Genomic DNA, 19,184 nt, shown 5'->3' with positions numbered 1-19,184 from the left:
AGCAAATCGGCGTATCAAGACTTTGCTAGTGTGTGGGCTTATATAGAAAAACAACTATCATAAAACAACCATCGAACCATCATATGCTTACAGTGCTTGAGTGAAAGCAATTTGGACATCTTACCTAATATTCAAATAATGTGCCTTCAAGATTTTTCCAGACCGGAAACAGCACTGCCATAAAATAATAAAAGGGGCTGCTCTGGTTTTTTTGGCTGCACCTCTTTTTAATGCCTCTTGTAATTTATTTCCAACATGTAGCCTGACTCAACTGATATGATTTTTATGGAAGACATTCATCTGATGTCACATCAGCATTAGCTTGAGTCAATTGTAACATTTGATAGTATTTCATGCAAAAACAAATTAATGTACTTTAGAAGCATTTGATATTAGTAGTATCCAAGGTTTCATTCCAATGTGTTTTTCAGAGGGGTTACTATCTTAAAACTAAAACTTAAAACTAAAACTTTTCATTAGGAGTTTTTTTATATGAAAATTTACAAATCTTGATTCTTGAGACTGTCTTCCCAGAAAGAATGACAGCATTGTTTGTTTTAGTCAGTGCCCCAAAACGACATCTTTTTATGCTCAAGTGACAAAGCCCTCTAGGACCATAGGGATTATGACGTGAGCAAAGGAGGAAGTCAGGTGAGGTTATTATAGAGTGACAAATTCTGCATATAAAGGATGTTGGAGTAGATGGATGAGTCAACCAAACCTCACACTTTAACATGGGAAACAACTTTAAGTTTCCCATTCTACCAAGGCAGTACTCTTTTTGTTTTAAGTGTGACCACAGTCGTTCCTGGACCTTAACCAAGTTGTTTTTGTAACCATGATAACGAAGGTCCCTAACCTTAACAAAGTAGTAATTTTAACCAAAATGAAGATTTTTTTTCCTAAACGTAATTACTTTTTTTAATCCCAAATCACCACCAAACCTAACCAAGACATTTTTGTGCCTAAACGTAACTAAACCTTAACCATAGAATTGTCACATCATAAAACCTGATTTATTTTTTAAACAGTGTTTGAAATGTTTTTTTAAAGACAAATTATATCTTCCTGCTGATAAGGCCATCCGATCAGAAAACACTTCTATGTGTTATTCTAGAGGTTATGGACAAACAACGTTGTTTTTGTATTTGGAGGATTTGTTGTGAATTTTATGTAGAAAGAGAAATGTATTGATGCCAAATGGAAAATGCAGGGTTACAGCAGCCAAACATACTGTAAATCATGAAAATAAATGATATACTGATGAATGCAAGGAGGTGGGAAAGAAATACATTTTTAAAAAGTATAAAAATAAGCAATCAACTAGAATAGAATAAATCTGAGAACAGAAAATGAATTATAATTGATAATACATTCTGTGCTGTCCATTAGTTTCATCAGTAGGTACCAACACCAGCAACCAATTTCAGCTGAGTTCAGGCTTCCTGTTCAAATCCACAAAAGGGGTCTTCCAACATGTTTGTCAAACGACATCAAACCATATCTATATGAGTGCATGATTGCCTTCAGGGTAGGATATTTCAATGGTCTACAGTGGGATATGTTCTCCACCATAGGCAGTTTGTTCATGAAGTGCTTAAACAAGTAGAACTATTTGAATGTGCTTAGTTTTGATGTACTGTTTTTTTAAATGCTTATGTGAGCCCTAAAAAGCTTTTGGATACATGTTGAAAAGAATAGATAGAATTTCCACAAACCCCACTCTGCATCCCCAAAGATAACAGAGGTAGCTACTGCTTGAAACTAGAAACAGATGGGTGACGAATAAAAGGAAAACTTGCTTCAATGATCCTTGACATAAACTCCAAGTCTCTGGGGTCTGCTGGAGAGGGGAACATCCAAAAGACATTCCGTCATTTGATGTTTTGATGGTGGTGGTGGAGGAGAGTACTGTCTAACACATCACTCCAAAATCTCCCATAGGTGCTAAGTTGTTACTTTGTGACTGTGAAGGCCATAGCATATTATTTACATCATGTGCATACTCTTCAAACCATTTAGTGGCCCCTCTAACCTGTATGGAAGCAGCTGTATTTTTATGTTACTCAATTCATTTATTCTGGTGTTTCATTTAATATGCCACCAGTCTGTACATACTGTACATCCTTTGCACATTTAAATTGAGACTCTGAAAAATAACTCAAGTTAAGTAAATCATAGTTATGTTTTAACTGTGCATGTCCTTGCCTTCAGAAAGTCCTCAAATGTTCTAATCTGCAGTTGGATTACCTGTAGTTAGTTGTATTTGTGTTTTTTGAATCAACAAATTCAGCTGAAAATACTCAATATAACCCTCTTATATTATTCATTTGGAAGACCAGTCTGGGTCTGTTGTTGTTCTCTTTTGGCCCATGTCTAAGAGCAGCAGTCTGCCTGTAAAAGCAGTTCCATACAGTGTCCAGTGTTGAGGCAGCTGTCACTTTGCTCTGTAAGTGGTTAGTCAAAACCTGGGTCACCACTAGGTTTTCATTAGAGGCCTAATTCAAAGCGGCCCACATAGAGTGTCAGGAGTGTCCTAGCCTGTTGTTGGCACCCTTTATAACACACTCTAATGAGCAGCCGTTGGGAAGGTTGTGGCCAGCTTTGTACATGGACCTGGTGTACCTTAGGATATATGGTCAGAGAAGACAAAGAGAAAGTCCTCACTCAAAGGCCTGATTTAGCCCCATGAATCACTTACTTTCTTTTCATTTGTTCCTTAATCACACAACCTGTTGACTATCATAATTCATGGGACTAGCTGCTGGCTGTGGTTTACCGTGTGGAGGTCAAGCATGAGGCCGTCATGCCTTCTCAGTGGACTTGCCAGTATATGGGCTAGACACTGTGATTAGTCAGGAAGATGTAGATTGGTGGATCACCAGTCAAGGTGTTCATTCACAATAGCAGCATCAACCTTAACACCACCCGTAACATCAGTGCCTTTAGTCAAAATGTTCCCTGTTCAAAAATGAGCGATTCATTGAGCTTGATCCTTAACGTTTGAGCACTGATAAACTGAATGAGGTTTCAACATCCATCACGAGGCTCTATTTGAACCCTGCACATCCCATCTATTCTGATATACTGTATGTGGTGTGTGTGTGTGTTTGTGTGTGTGTGTGTGTGTCGCCAACTGCATTAATGTGCACTGGCCTTTACACAGCAGGGTGTGTTAAGCCTGGCTTTTCACAGTCCATCAGGATGATCTCCGGTAGATGTTAATGAGCTTTCCCACTAATGTGGACTCAGTCATCCAACTGGACAGCTTTCTAAGGATTGCGCAAAGCAAGGTCTCACATAGTCTTGCTGACATAGTCTCATGTGTAAAACATCTGTAACTCATTTTAAAGGTATTTTTCCATGTATTATTCATGTAGTTGAACTCAGTATCTTAAGTTATAACATGCCAGCACTACAGATGAAGAACTTAAATACATTTCGGATGTGACACTGCTTATGGTTCTAAATACTCTGTAACATGTAGGCTTTTCTGAAACCTTCTGGCCTTCAAGAGGTAATCCTTGAATTTTATTTCCCAATGAGTCCTTCACAAACCACAGTTTTAAACATGCTGTTTTCTACAGCATACCCATTGGTTTCATCATAAATTCCCATTGAGGTAGAAACATTGTGATAATTTCCTCAGCACAGTTAATCTTATCCTTCTACCTTGGGGTTGACCTAGGCAACACTTGGGAACAAGCAAGTATTTATTTTTCATGAAAGTCAAATGAATCAATACATTGTTAAATTTAGTGTGTGTTTTGTTTCTTTGTTGTTTGTTTTTTTTCTGGTGGGGGGGGGGGCTGTCCATGCAGCAGAGGGCCAGGGCTCGATTTGAACCCATGCTGCTGCTGGTAAAGATACTCAAACTTGATTGTCTAGTAAAATCATGGCCATAGATCTGATCATTACTGTGGGTAGCAACCATAAAACGCAGGTGGAAACATCATCGCTCTGGATTAAAATATGATTTCCACCGGTAGAGATGTCATTGCCATGAAACGAACCATTGTAACTGCACGTAGAGACAAACCCATGGCACATAACACCATCAACATCATTAATAAAATTGAAGCTCTAGTTAGAATGCTAGTGGAGCTCTTACATACATAATCACCTGTTAAGGTGATCCTGTTATGTCGAAAGTCAAAGTAATAGAGGAGGAACTAATTCAGGGAAAAAGAAAAGGAAGTGCAGGCCGTTAATGGGCACCTGACATATGTAGCCTGCTTTACATTGATTACATAAAAAAAACAAGATCAAATCAAGACAAAGACAATGCAGTCAACCACCCCACATATGCAGTAAATTCTCAGTATTTAGTGTTTTCTAGGTCCATCAATGTGCCATCAGTAGTAGATATGCCTTAGAAATAGGAAATGGCATCAGCTAACCATGTGCAAAATTACTATTCAGGGTTTCATTGTAGACTTGTAGTGCCCCATGTGCCTTTTTCACAGGCTTTTATAACTTGGGAAATGTTGAAATCTGGAGGAAAACATTGAGTACTTGCCATCTTTATCATGGAGTTGCCTGTTCTGCCTCAGCTCCCATTGTTCATGTGTTGAGGTGTCCCTAAGCAAGATGCAGAACTCTAAATTGCTCTTCATACAGTATATGCCTAGAAAAAAAAACTGGATTGCTTTGGACAGAAGCTCCTTCTCGAAAATAAATGCATTGTAATCTTTAATTTTATTTTTTGAATTACAATTTTGTTTATATTTTTTTTATTTACTTTTTTTGTTCATTGTAAAGGTCAAACTTGATAGGCGTGACTAAATCTGCACAAATACAGGCTGTTGGTGAGTTTTTATTTTTTACTGGTACTAGTCTGAAAGAACCCAAATTTGGTTAAACATCAGTATACTGTATATTTCAATCATTTTTCACATAGACAAAGATGTGTAAGCCATTCTGCGTAAATGGAAGTGTGTGTGTATGATACCATTGGGGGTTGGAATGCGATGTGAGTACACTAATCAGAGCCAGCTGGGGCCAATGGTGAGATTAAAGTTAAAACACAAAAACAATCAGCTGGGATAAGTATACCATCACTAGGGGTTACTACCCCCATCACAGTCTCTCAGGGGGATGGATGGATGAATGGATGGATGGGTGGATGGATGGATGGATGGATGGATGGATGGATGGATGGATACCTTGCCTGGCTGGCACAGACCCTCTGATGAAGAGAGCTTTGTATTCTCTTTGATCCCTTCCTGTCACTGGTGAGTCTAGTCTCACCACAATATGCTTATTACACACACCGACTCATTGTAAATTGTAAAAACAAATGGTGCACTGAAACTGCTGCTGCCCTGCTAAATGCTGCTGATTCTACATTCTGTCTAGACACAGCGTTATGGTCAGATCTGAGGTTAGTTCAGAGTTAGGAAATGATTTAGGTAAATTCCAGTTTCATACACATTGGGCCTTATTTTCATAGTTTTGACCGTCATCCCTATCAGTAATAATAATGTGCTACGTTAATTGCTAATATCTTGGAAATGCAACAACATCGCTCAAAAGAGGTCTGGCAGGACAGGAAACAGGAGCTGTCAGACAGCACACAAATAAACCCGCGGGTTAGTCAAATTTATTTGGAACGGAAAACAAAAGTGAACAGTAAAATTGTCCTTGTAAATATCCATCACAGTTTTCAGGATGACTTCCTGGCTGAACTTTAACTGACTTTACTTACTATAGTTGTACAAACACACAGTGTTTCTGTGCAATGAGGGATTATTACCAACTCGCACTTTAGGTTTTTCCTCCAAATAATAGGTTTTAGATAAATGTTTTAAAACTTTCAGATTTACAACATGTCTGATCATCTAACTGCACGTGTTTTTGCCCAGTTGGACTTGCAATTATATCCGTGTTGGCTTGTTGCCAGATCTCAGCAATGATGATGACAATTTTAGCATAAATAGTAGAAATGAAGGCCAAAACTAAAAAAAATAAGACCCAACTTGTAACAAACCGTATTTTTCTTTAACTTTAAAAGAAGGTTTAAATATGAAAAGATGATGTGCCTGTGAGTTTTTTTTGGTTCAACTGCAGTATTGTGTATGCTGGATCCCTGTGTGTGTTTGCGTGAGGGTATAAGAGGATTAAGACCTGTTCACTGCTGAGGGTGCAGACTGGACCATTTCTGACCATTCCATCTGTCTGTCCAATTGGCAGATGAGTTATTAACTTGCCACTGTCTTGTTATATGTGTCTCAAATTGTGCCAGGACAAGTTTCCAAAGGCAGTGAAATTTTCCTCCTTGTTCAACACTACCAAGAACCAATCCACCTCCCACCCCTCCAACTCTGGCCTGAAAAACCTCCCCTGTTATCTCCAGATGTGGCATCCACTGCTGTTTTACTGATAGCTTTTAAACTCTGTATCTTGTGTTAACCTGCACTTTCTTTTGAAGTCTGGCCACTGGTGTCATCCCAGAATACAGCTCCAGTCCCAGCGGCAGTACAAAGTTCCACACCAGCAATAGAATGACTTCCAAGGTTAGGCCATACACATGCCAATATTTTGAGACTTAGAGAGGAGAAATGAGAAAACATTGCATACTACATCCAAATAGTCACATTTAAGATGCTGCTATCAGCTTTTGTATTTTAAATATTTAGAATTTTTGGCATTGAAAATTACATTTTTGAAGATAAGCCACTATATAGAGACCAGAGCAGCATTACCTACACCTGAAGTTGTACAAAAACCACCTTGTAAATAACCATATTACTTTACCTAGTGACATCAGCCCGAGAGGAGAAGATCACCAACATTAGAGTGCTGGGGGATTGTGTTGGCAGCGTGAGAGGTTAAGACTTGTTGAATAGCTGGTAGTCATAACACAATGAGGTGGATTAGGCAGCACTAGAAAGGGGCCTTTAGGGCTTTACTGGGGTGTTCAGCAGCTTATAGTACCTACAATAACATTGCAACAGTGCACATCCAGCTGGGCTAGCTGAGGCTGGCAAAAAGGCTCGCTGGGGGGCAAGTGGCTGGCAGTTATGGTCAGTGTGGTAGGAAGAAAGGCTGTGGTGTGAGAAAACAGAGTTAACAGGGAGGCAAGATATCAAATTACAGAAGAATTAAGCTAAGAAAAATTATTAATGGGTAAAAAGAAACATAACAGCATTTTACTAAAGATTCCCTGTGTCTTCCCAAATGACCCCTGAGTGTCACATAGGGAGCCAGTGGAATTCAGGCGAGGAGTTGGCGAAAAGGAAAAGTGCAGGACTGCAGAGGAGAGGTGATTCTCAGGTTCATTGGCTCCAGCACTTGTCTCTGCTTGCCTGGAGTTGTGGATGGAAAAATGATATAATTAAAGAGGACCCATATTGTTAAAGATAAACCTCAGCGATGGTGTGTGTGCAGTGATACTGTATGTACATGAATGTGGGAGTCGGAAAATGTGTTTTTTAAAGTACAGAATTAGATTACTCAGTTTGAGATGGTCATATTTTCTGTTGCTTTTACTAAATAATTTAAACATACACTCTGGCTATGTGCAGCAAGACAATATTGTATACCCATATATTACCATATACACTCACCGAGCCCTTTATAATTAGGGACACCATACTAATACTGGGTAGGGCCTTCCTTTGCTCTCAGAGAAGCCTCAATTCTTCATGGCATGAATTCCACAGGATGTTGGAAATATTCCTTTGAAAACTGGTTCCGTGTTGACATGAATGCATCACATCATTACTGCAGATTTTTCAGCTGCGCATTGATGCTGCCAATCTTCCATCCTACCACATTCTAAAGGTGTTCTATTGGATTCAGATCTGGTGACTGGGGAGATGACTTTTGCTTTGTGACATGGTGCATTATCATGCTGGAAGTAGCCATTAGAAGATGGTAAACTGTGGCCATAAAGGGATGCACATGGTTAGCAACAATACTCAGATAGGCTGATGATCGATTGGTATTAAAGGACCCAAAATGTGCCAAGAAAACATCCCCCACACCGTTACACCTCCACCACCAGCCTGGTCTGTTGACACAAGACAGGTTGAGTCCATGGATTCATGCTGTTGACACCAAATTCTGACCCTAAATTCTGCGTGCCTCAGCAGAAATCCACATGCATCAGATCAGGCTACATTTTAAGTTTTGGTGAGCCTGTGCCCACTGCAGCCTCCGATTTCTGTTCTTGGCTGACAGGAGAGGAACCCAATGTGGTCTTTTGCTGTTGGACATGTTGTGCATTCTCAGATGCTTTTCTGCTCACCACAGTTGTAAGGAGTGGTTATCTGAGTTACTGTAGCCTTTCTGTCAGCTCCAACCAGTCTGGCCATTCTCCTCTGACCTCTCTCATCAACGAGGCGTTTCCGTCCACAGAACTGCTGCTCACTCACTGGATGTTTTTTGTTTTTGGCACCGTTCTGAGTCAACTCTAGAGACTGTTGTGTACAAAAAATCCCAGGAGATCAGCAGTTTCAGAAATACTCAAATCAGCCCATCTGGCACCAACGATCATGCCATGGTCAAAGTCACTGAGATCACATTTTGTCCCCCATTGTGATGTTAATGTGAACATTAATTGAAGCTCCTGAACTGTATCTGCATGGTTTTATGCATTGCACTGCTACCACATGATTGGCGATTGGATAATTGCATGAATAAGCAGGTGTTCAGTTGTTCCAAATAAAGTGCTGAGTAAGTGTATTTTGTATTTCTCGATGATGTACAGCCTGCATCCATTCCTCCAACCCTATTCCTAACATGGCACCATTTTAAGACTACCTTACCCCACAAACACCACTAACCCGCAACCCTAGAACCTCAAAATAAAATAAAAACAACAATGAGATGGCAGGGGAAAAAGGAACAAATACCTTTATACATCAATAAATAAACATACATGAAAACAGAGAAAACCTTTTTATAAATTCAAATGAAATCAAAGTCTCTTTGCATTTGGTAGAGTCATATGCTTAACTAACTGAAAAGTGAAACACAATATTACATAATTACTTAAAGAAATGTTTCTTTATCAAATAAGTCCACAAATCGGTTGTATATTATTTAGTCTCATGTATTCAGCTCACTGATATATCTATACAAGGTATGTCCACATATACAGTTGATATATAATAGGTATGACACATTATATTATTATAGCTTCTGTTTCAGTTGGTAGCAGTATTTAGTAACAATAACATTGTTCTGGGTTTCAGTGGAGACATATGAGAGCTCATTCTAGGGGTTATATGTTAACTGATTAAAAATAACGGAAGTTGGTTAAAAAATTATTAACTATTAGCACATCATCCAACAAAGTATCAGTATTGGCCCTACAAATCCAAACACTGTCTGAACACAGAGCACTGTGAACCACCAGTCCTCACCTCTGCCTGGGATTACTGCAGCATTTCTGCCCTTTGTAGTGTTTGGGAGTTAAGGAGGAGGCAGCTGTGAGGGCGGGGGGTGCGCTGGGATAACACCACAGAGTGGCACATTGCGTGTTAGCCTGGATAATCACAGTGTGGTTTGTATTAGGTTTCCAGGGCCAAAGTAAGAAGCTCCCATTTCCTGCATGCCCTCCGTGACAAAGACAATATCCATATTTGCTTTTGAACATCTGCAGGATGTATTAAGTGCATGCTGTGGTTTTCTGTCAGTACAGTATGAATTTGAAATGACTGTTAAGCTAATTAGGCCTCCTGTTCATGTCAAGGTCACTGATGTGTCCTGTAGTTAGTTTTTGACAGAGTGCAGTGTGAAACGTCACCTCAAACAGCAGAAAGAATTTATAGCATGTTATTCTGGCACAGTAAAAACTCCAGCAGTGGAAACTGTTTTAAGTTGATACCAGACAGAAACTGTAGGTCACAACAGAATACAGCTACATACAGCTACAGAGAATATCTCTGCTTTCATTTTGGTACTGTATTTACACTGTTTTTTAAAGTTGTTGCGGGCCATTGTGTCAGTGGCTGGTCTTGAAATTTCTTTCAGGGAGGCCTTGAGGCAATTCCACACGTTCAACAAAAAAATTCCAAGAAAATACATGTATCTCATCCTTTGTATCAGTCTTATCTCTGGTTTCTCCTCACAGTGAATCATGCCCTGTACGTAAATATTAAATCAGCAACAATCCCGAGGACTGAGGCCATGCCCATACTGACATTAGTACTGAATGAAAAAAAGTCAGCCTCCACATTCACTTCAATTAGACCACTGTGTTGGCTCAGGGTTTTTTTCTTTTTTTTTATTTTTATTTATTTGTTTGCAGGAAGGCCATTCTAACTAATAAATTTACAGTCCTGGTTGAAATTATTGGCACCCCTGACTTTTATGTAAAGAATTTAGAATATATTCAGAAATAAATGCAAATTAACCAATTTTGTATAATCAGAATATTTAATAAAATGTCCAAAGTTACTGAACAACAACAAAAAAATCATTTCACATAGTGAAATAAAAAATACAGATATAAAATGTAAGCTTGACACAATTATTGGCACCCTTTTGATGAATTTAAATTAGTTCCTCAAACAAAATAATAAAACAAATAACACTCACCTGTGCTTAAATCTCGGTATTCACATGACCTGAATTTACCAATGTATGATGGTTGTACTGCATAGAAAAGGTGCTGATTGTTTCCAGTTTCTTTTTCACAACAGCAAAGACAGGAGAGCTGTCTGAGAGCTTCAGAAATGCTATTATTAAAAAACATAACACATTGCTACAAGGCAATCGCCAAAGATCTGTTTCAACAGTTGGTAATGTTGTCAAGAAGTTTCACAGTCATAAAACGTAAAGACGCTTCCAGGATGTGGCGCTAAGAAGAAACTCAATGAGAGAAGTCTTGCAAGGTTGATGCAGATTTTGAAAAAACACACAAGATATGTAAAGAGCTTCAGACTGATCTGGAGTAATGTGGAGTTTTGGTTTCAGCCTGTACCATATGTCGCACACCAAACCAAGTAGGGCTCCATGGCCGGAGGCCAAGGAGGACACCACTATTGAAAGAACGACACAAAAAGGCAAGACTAATGTTTGCAAAAAACTCTCCTAGATAAGCCAGTCTTTCTGGGATAATGTTCTATGGATAGATGAAACCCCAAGTAGAGCTCTTTGGGAATGCAGTGCATCAATTTGTTTATAGGTGACGAAATGAAGCCCATAAGGAAAAGAACACCCTACCTACTGTAAAACATGATGGAGGTTCTGTCATGCTGTGGGGCTGCTTTGCTGCCTCTTATACTGGAGGCATTGAATGTATTAAAGGAATGATAAAATCAGAAGGAAAACAAATCATTTTAGAGCGAAATGTGTTACCTAGTGTCAGGAAACTAAGTTTGAGGCGAAGGCCTTGGGTCTTTCAAAGACCCAAACCACACATCCAGCAGCACAAAAGAATGGTTGAAAAGGAATAGATGGACTGTTTTAAACTGGCCAGCAATGAGCCCTGACCTAAATCCCAGTGAAAACCTTTGGAGAGAGCTGAAATCTGCCACTGCAGAATGGACTCCTGCAAACTTAAAAGAGCTTGAATGCATAGCAATGGCAGAGTGGCAGAAACTACCACCAAACAGGTGCAAGAAGCTTCTAGGTGGTTACAGGAAACGTTTTAAGGGTGCAATTTTTGGCAAAGGTTCTGCAACCAAATATTAGTGAAGTGTGCCAATAACTGTCTGGGGTACATTTTGTGTTTGTATTATTTTACTATTATGCAAGTTTTTTTTTATCTTCTTTTGTTCAGTAACCTTGAAAATTGTATTAAAATGTTTTGTTGATACAAAATTGGTTAATTTGCATTTATTTCTGAAGCTGTTCTAAATTCTATACTTAAAATTCATGGGTGCCAAAATTTCAACCAGGATTGTAGATCTATTAGTTAGATTGGCCTTCCTGGATCGTGGTACAGGTACCTGAAACAACACGTCACCACCAACAAAGCCCATTGAATTTTTTAATGTGTTGCTGAGGCCAAACTATGTGTCTAAAAACATCTGTGCAATTTTTTCTATCTGTTAGCCAATGTGTCATCTCTCCAGAAAAGCAGTAATTTTATCACATTCACTCGCTAGATCAGCACAATTTGGCTACATTGTCTTCTCTTTTCTTCCGTCTGTACAGTGTTTGCTACAGGCATCAAATGTTGTGTCATATGATGTGACGCTACGCAACATGGCTGGTGTGTGATGCACATTAATCTCGAATTATGTTCCTGCAAAGATGTTATAGGTAACTGTAGGTCAGAGGCTTACAGAGGAGCAGACACACACATCCCTCTTATCTAAACGCATCATGCAAACCTGTATGTCAGTCAAGGTGATTGGTTGATCAAGCTCCTGTCAAGAGGCAGAGAAGAAAAAAACATAAAGGTTGATCAAGTTGTAAGCACAAGTATAAAAGAAACAGCCAAATAAACGCCCCCCTTACCTATGTGCGGGCCGGACAAGCGTGTTGTATCCTTTAGTCATACCAAGTATCAGCCTGTGGTCTTAATGTGCGGCTGAAGGTCTGTCAAATGAAAATGTTTGATAATGTTTCATAATCAATTTGTCTGTGACTGTCATGTACGCACGCTGCTGCAGGCCAGCCAGGCAGCAGCGGCAGATTAAATAGAGCTAGACACCTGATGGATGTCACAATACACTACAGGCATCACAGTCTTAATACCGTGCTGCCGCTTACACGCATGCCATTTTGTCCATATATCAACAGATATGTTTTACATCATGTAATAAAAGTAATAAATTCCTTATGGAGAGATCCTCACCGGAGCAGCTTGGTCAGTCAACAGGGAGGGATGCTGAAGGGTTGAAGGTCTGTGAGGTAGCGTGACAGGTCAGAGAAATGCTCTGTCACCCAGAGAATGATTGCATAGGTGATCGGTTTGGTTGTGTCCCAAAATAACTGATGTCCACTGATGCTGTGGATCAGTCCCACAGTTACGGACCTCCTCAGCGTGTAACACAGATGCAGGTTCATAGTGATCTGATGAGTAATTCATGGCCGAATCACCTTTATCTATAAAGCCATTTCTTTTTCTACTTTCTGTTAAATCTAGTAGTGATGTTGTAAAATGGTTCTTGTCCGGTGCACTGTTGATGCCTTTGACTGCAATGTGCGCTTTGAAAATTTGTGATTTTAAAATCATCTCGTAATTCCCGTAATCTCTGAAATTGCCTTAATATGTTTATGTACACTGCTGAAACAGTGGGTTGAAGGATACTAATTGTGGTCTATGATAATTTGAATATTATTATTATATATTATTTTCAAAGTTTTGACCATCAATTCTATCTATTACAATAACAGTGTACCCACCAAAATAATTGCTGACATCTGGGAACACAGCAACATCCCTACAACAAAGTGCAACAGGATAAAAACATAAGCAGTCAGGTGATCAGACAGGTTGTAATCAAACCCAACAGTTTATCCAGATGATCTACTTGGAGGTAAGTGAGTGGACCTGAAATGTCCATTGAATATGAAAAATGTTCTAAGGCAACAATAACAACAGTATTTTCATTCACCCATAAATGAAGCAGGTCATAGTTTACTGGTTATGGATAACTAAACATTATAAGTCACATACAGTATTATATATAAACTATATTATATATATATACTTTTTTTATAACTCACTTTCAATAAAAACTGGGGTTTTTTTCCTAAATCTTTTTTACGCAGTTAACAAAACAAGCCAAACTTCCAACCCAACAAGAATTATTTTGAAATAAAACAGTATAGAATTGGCCAAAGTTACTGAAAACATCCAGATATACGGGATCAAAGAATGTGCACGCAAAACATGACCAAGCTTTCATCGCCAACGTTTGGCATAAAGTTCTTAGTACTTGGAGCTACGGACATGTTTAAGTCAGTACTCAAAGTATTGAGGTTCAATACCCAGGCCTAATAGTTTTCTTCCTGTCGTGAGTGAAGAGTACAGTGTCAATGAGAAGTGTAACTCCATTGATTAAGAGTATACCATCAAATTGTCAAATTGAGGAGACAGGCGGCGGTGGCATATGCAGGTCTACTGTTTGATTAGCCTGTGATCTGGCTTGTTGTGCTTTATAATGGATTAGCGGATGGCTCCACCTTCTCTCACTCTCTCTCTCTCCTTCTGTGTCTGTCTGTGTATCTCTCCCTGCAGAGCTGCAGAGGGAGGGCAGCATCGAGACCCTCAGTAACAGTTCGGGTTCCACCAGCGGCAGCATCCCACGCAATTTCGAGGGTTACCGCTCACCCCTGCCCACCAACGAGAGCCAGCCACTCAGCCTCTTCCCCACCAACTTCCCTTAGCATCTCACCTCTACTCCAGGAAGAACCACCACCTCCAGCCCACCTGACCACCTTCCTGACTCCCACATATCTGTCCATCCAGCATAACACTGAAACACTTACGTATGTGTTGAACTGAAACCAGATCACATCTAGGATTTGTGTTTCTCTGTACAGTGTGTGTGCTTTTCTCTTCTCTTACAGCTGGTTACAAATCAATGTGATCTCAGCTACATACAGTATTAACATTTTATTTCTCGAGTTGGATTTGAAGGCTGATATTTTTATTGAAGCTGGCAATGGCAATAGTTTTTGCAGATTTCCAATCATTTTAAATTTGACAATTTCAATGCCCAAATCATTCCAAAATGAAATTGATAGTGTTTGCCCTCAAATTGTAATCATGTCAGGGTGAAAACGCCTGCACAAATTTATGGTAGACTTTTGAAACCTAATTCCTAAGATTAACCAAATCTGAAGCGCAGAAAATTGAAAGTATAGATAATACAGTTAATACAGATAGTACAGGTACATTTTCATCACAGAGTATTTCGACATAGCTGTGGTCAGGGAGGAACTTCCTTTATTTTCAATATTAGATTTTTAAAAACAGACTAGTATCAGCCCAACAAATCAGTCTAACCCTGCTTGTTACCTTGTTGTGTTAAATCATAAACCAGTTGACACAGACATTGTTGGAGACCAGCCGTCCTGTCCTCTCTGCAGCTGATGTCTGCTGTTTCCTGAACCCACCATCATTCTTTGTGTGCGTTTGAAGTTTAACAGTGTGCCTGTTGTCTGACTGAGCAATAAGAAAGGACAGACAGAGGAAAAATGTTTATTCCAGTCAGTGACGTGTAGCGGCTCCTTCTCCCTCTGGTGTGTTGCTGCTCTCATGGCCTCTGACTAATGTTTTTGATTAAATTTTGTCCTTTCATGCCTTTGATTTTCATGTAATTACATTTGACAAAAGATGCAGTAATGAGATGACACTATTAGTAAGTGGCTGAAGTAATTTGGATGTTTACAGTGTAACTGAGATATGTTTCTAAAATCATTTAGATGTATTCCCTACTCAGCCTGTCCAGATAGGAAATTTTGATTAAGTGTAGTAATAGAGGCTGGCATCGCCGTCATGCTGTATTTTGTACATTTGCAACTTATGACCAAAATACTTTTCCGGCCTCTAGTTATAGATCTCTAAAAAAATTATTTTCCTTAAATGTAATAGCTTTGCCCATAGCAAAGAAGATTGACTTTGATAATCAGAATTGTCTTTATTAAATACACTTTGCCTGTTTATTTGTCATTAGCAGAATATTGGACTTTGTGAAAAATGAAATGAAGTATTTATGGAGTCACCGTAGAAAGGATATGAAATGGTAATAGTAGTGCACAATCTCCCAGGTCTGAGTGGTGTTGGACTTGCTGCACATCATGATGGCCTGTCTCGGTCACTGAATGAGTGGCACAGTTCTGCTTGTTGTAAATGCTTGTTGTTTATGGTAAGATTTGATTTGTAAAATACTGACTTTTTTCCTTCATTCATACAAGTAAAAACATAATAAAACTAGAGGAAATGAAGCTCTGAAGTCTTTTTCCTCACTCTGATTCCTTCTAATTGTGTTATTCAGATTTCAAGCACGGCAGTGACCATCAGCACATACCTGTAGTACCACTGGTAATTAGTACCATATTTTTAACAGGCAGTTAAGTGCTGTTAAAGGGATTTTTTATGGGCGACTGTGGCTCTTTGTTCTGAGAGAGTGGAGACGCAAGAGAGCATGTTTGCTTCTCTGCTAATCAGCATGAACTCATGTACAATTTTTTTTTTTAAATGTAGTAAAATATTTAACTAAAGGCATTTTAAGTAATTCAAATTAAATTAGCAATGGATTATTCCGTGTATGCTTTATTTCATCTCATGGATGTGTTCATAAGCTAATAGTCATGAAATTAAAAAGGGTTCTTGCCCAGATATAATCGAACGTATCCAAACATGAAGAGATGGCCAGAAAAGGTTTGGAGAAACAATTAAACAATAACTTATTACAGCTTAATGCCCTAAAACATTTTTGAATTATACACAGTCTACCTGTATTTCCAGTCACATGTATTTGAAAATAAATTCTGTTAGAACAGAATGAATGCATAAAAACAGAACCATTACAAAATAAGTTAATTTAAGGTTATATTGCAAGACTCCCTGATGAAAAACTAGGAAATAAGCTCCAGCTGGCAGGATGTGTCTCTGCCACTTCATCCAGAGCAAAGTTCAGCATTATGCAACAAGTAGAAGAGGAAAACTACAGTTTGCACTTGAAACTTTTTATTTGATTCCAACAGGTTATTGCAGACATTTTACATTTTTTAATATCTTCAAATGTATAATTATAAGTGTGGAGGGAATGTTCTCCTTGATCACTACCACTTTTGAAACTTTTTAAAAAAAATATGTAATAAGTAACAATAGGGTTTGTATTTAATAAGGATCCCACATACTAAAAACCTGAAAACTGAGGCAGATTATGTTATTTTTGTGACAATCAGACATTAGCAAGGTGCTAAATGGGGAGAAGCCACAGTTAGCTATGCATTCATTTCAAGAAGAAACTCTAAAATAATGAACTTAAAACTCAGCAGCAGTGTGTCGTCGTGTGTCCTGTTGGAGCCATTGAGCACAACAGTAAATCCCTTATCACTGCTTCAAGTCACTCTGCATAAGAGAAACAGTTCCCTGAAATGTAAATGGAGAAAACTTGAAAGAATCAAGTTCCCAACATCCAACTTCCTGCTAGGAAATGTGTGGTGGAGCACTACTTGGTGTTGAGTCCCAACTTGTGAACTTTCGACAAGAGAAACATGGCGGCAAACTAAATGCTTGTCAATCATCTTGGTACAAATTGAAGGCGAGGCGTGACAGTAACACATATTCTCCTGCCTTCAGCATGGCTCCATCACTAAACATTAGCATTAGCTTGGTTAGCAAGAACAACAGTTTCAGAGGTTGGACATTTTGTAGATTTAAGGGGAAATTGGTTTACAGTCACTCAGTACAGCAAGTGTGACATGGGTCGGTTTTGTAATAGTTTTCAGTTTCAAGTGTGCACAGTACAGCAATGCCATCATTCACCATTTCCAGTGCAGTGACTGTGCTAGACTGAACCCCTTCCCAGACCACCTGTTAACGTAAGTTCTCAACAGCAACCAGTGGAAAGATCTCGCTGTGTTCGTGGACCTTAAGGAGTATGTGCATTTGTTGTTTTTTTAAAGCAAGTGCCAATAGTTGATGCTGATTCATATAATTGGGCTGTGTGCTAATCTTATCCAAACTTTGTGCTCTGAGTTGACCTCATTCACAACATTCTTTCTGCTGAAACCAGCAGCAGTGAAGTAAAGCCTGTATGTCCAAATTCAAATGAGCAAGAACATCACTCGTAGCAGCTCTGGGTTTTATTTTCTCAGTGAATTGCTTTGAAGACGGTTTTTAAGTTCTAAACACCACTTTTGTTTTGTATCATATTTCCTTACTTGCTAAATGATACATGTGTCATTTTTGGATTAATTTGCCGTGTAGCTTTAACCATAAAAATCATACTAAATCCCAGTTATCTGAAACCATTCAACTTTTTCAATTATTCAAAATGAACAAAATATTCTATTTTTACCGTCCAGAATAAAGTGCAATTATACCAAATTCTTTGACATTTTATTGTATATATTATTGTAGATTGCTCAACAAGGGAAAATCAGTTAGCTGTAGGAGGTCACATGTAATAGATATAATAGACAAATGTAGGTCCACACAAATTTGCTTAACCAAAGAGAATCCTTTTGTGCAGTTCAGCAGAAAAATCCAGAGAGTGAACACAAACAAACATGGGTGGGGGGAAAAAATCAAGTGGATGATTTTGAAATTTCATTTCGAAGTTGAGATGTAAAAGAATTATCTTTAGATGGATGATAGATGCCTGCTAAAAATATAATATTTAAGGGAGATTAACATTTATTTATTAGTAATTTTGGTTGCAAAAATTCCAAAACAGAAAAAACATGACAGACAAGCAGTTGAAGTAATAACATGGCAGGAGGACCCAATGACCAGAATGCACTGACTGGTCAATTAACACTTTCAGCGTTCACTGCATGTGGGACTTACCTTGAATGACACCTCCTAGTTTTACCGTCACGCCGTCTTCACGTTGAATCCTTAACACCATCCAATCTGCCCTGTAAATGGAGAGACTGTTTAGGGAACAGTATGACAGCAGGAGGATCTCAGTGTGGTTTGCATGACCTTGACTTCGAAATACATGAGATCGGCAGAGTGACCGTGTGTTCTCTGGTCAGGTTCATTTTGAGCGAAATAAATAATACTAAGCTTTCTGAGGACTTTGGGATTCCTGGTGAGAACTACATAATTAATGATGATGTAATTCAGTGATTCAGAGGGGTATGGCATAGACAGCTGTTATTCTGCAGCAGATTATTCCGGTGATCAGTTGATTGTCTCTGGCTGAAGGTGCAGCAGAAGACTAACACACTGGCCAGTGGCTCTTGGCCATGTCATGGAAAGATAGATCAAAATGTACCTGTAAAGGGACATTTAATTTTTGAATTATTGTTGAACTGTACCACAGGATGAGCATTATAATTATTTACTGTGTCATCAGGATAAATTCTTGTAAAGGAAATGATGCTAATTTTAAACAGGTCTGCATATTCTGCATCAGACCACCTGTAGGCCCCTGCAGGGTCCCTGGAGGTCCCGGAACCATATTTTGAGAGCTGCTGGCACAGAGACCTCACTGTAAGCATTAAAGTCACTATCAGTGTGTAGAATTGGACCTGCACAGTGCAACATTTGTCCTTAACAAAGCTGGAGATACGCTCACTGATCCTAGCTCAGT

General features: G+C 38.9%; 1 protein-coding gene across 4 annotated transcripts in view; it reads left to right on the top strand.

Moving 5' to 3' along the window:
• The window catches only part of bcas3 (BCAS3 microtubule associated cell migration factor), a 391,310-nt gene extending 375,466 nt beyond the window's left edge, over positions 1-15,844 (top strand). For all 4 annotated transcript variants that reach the window (XM_040130737.1, XM_040130738.1, XM_040130736.1 and 1 more), the window contains one exon: positions 14,147-15,844. In XM_040130737.1, the coding sequence (XP_039986671.1) occupies positions 14,147-14,295 (149 nt within the window). In that variant the 3' untranslated portion in view covers positions 14,296-15,844. The remainder of the gene's footprint in view (positions 1-14,146) is intronic.
• The last annotated feature ends 3,340 nt before the right edge of the window (positions 15,845-19,184 follow it).

The sequence above is a fragment of the Xiphias gladius genome, chromosome 7, assembly GCF_016859285.1.
Source record: "Xiphias gladius isolate SHS-SW01 ecotype Sanya breed wild chromosome 7, ASM1685928v1, whole genome shotgun sequence".
NCBI lineage: Eukaryota > Metazoa > Chordata > Actinopteri > Istiophoriformes > Xiphiidae > Xiphias > Xiphias gladius.
Note: the sequence above shows the minus strand (reverse complement) of the source record. Positions and strands in the feature narration are given on the sequence as shown.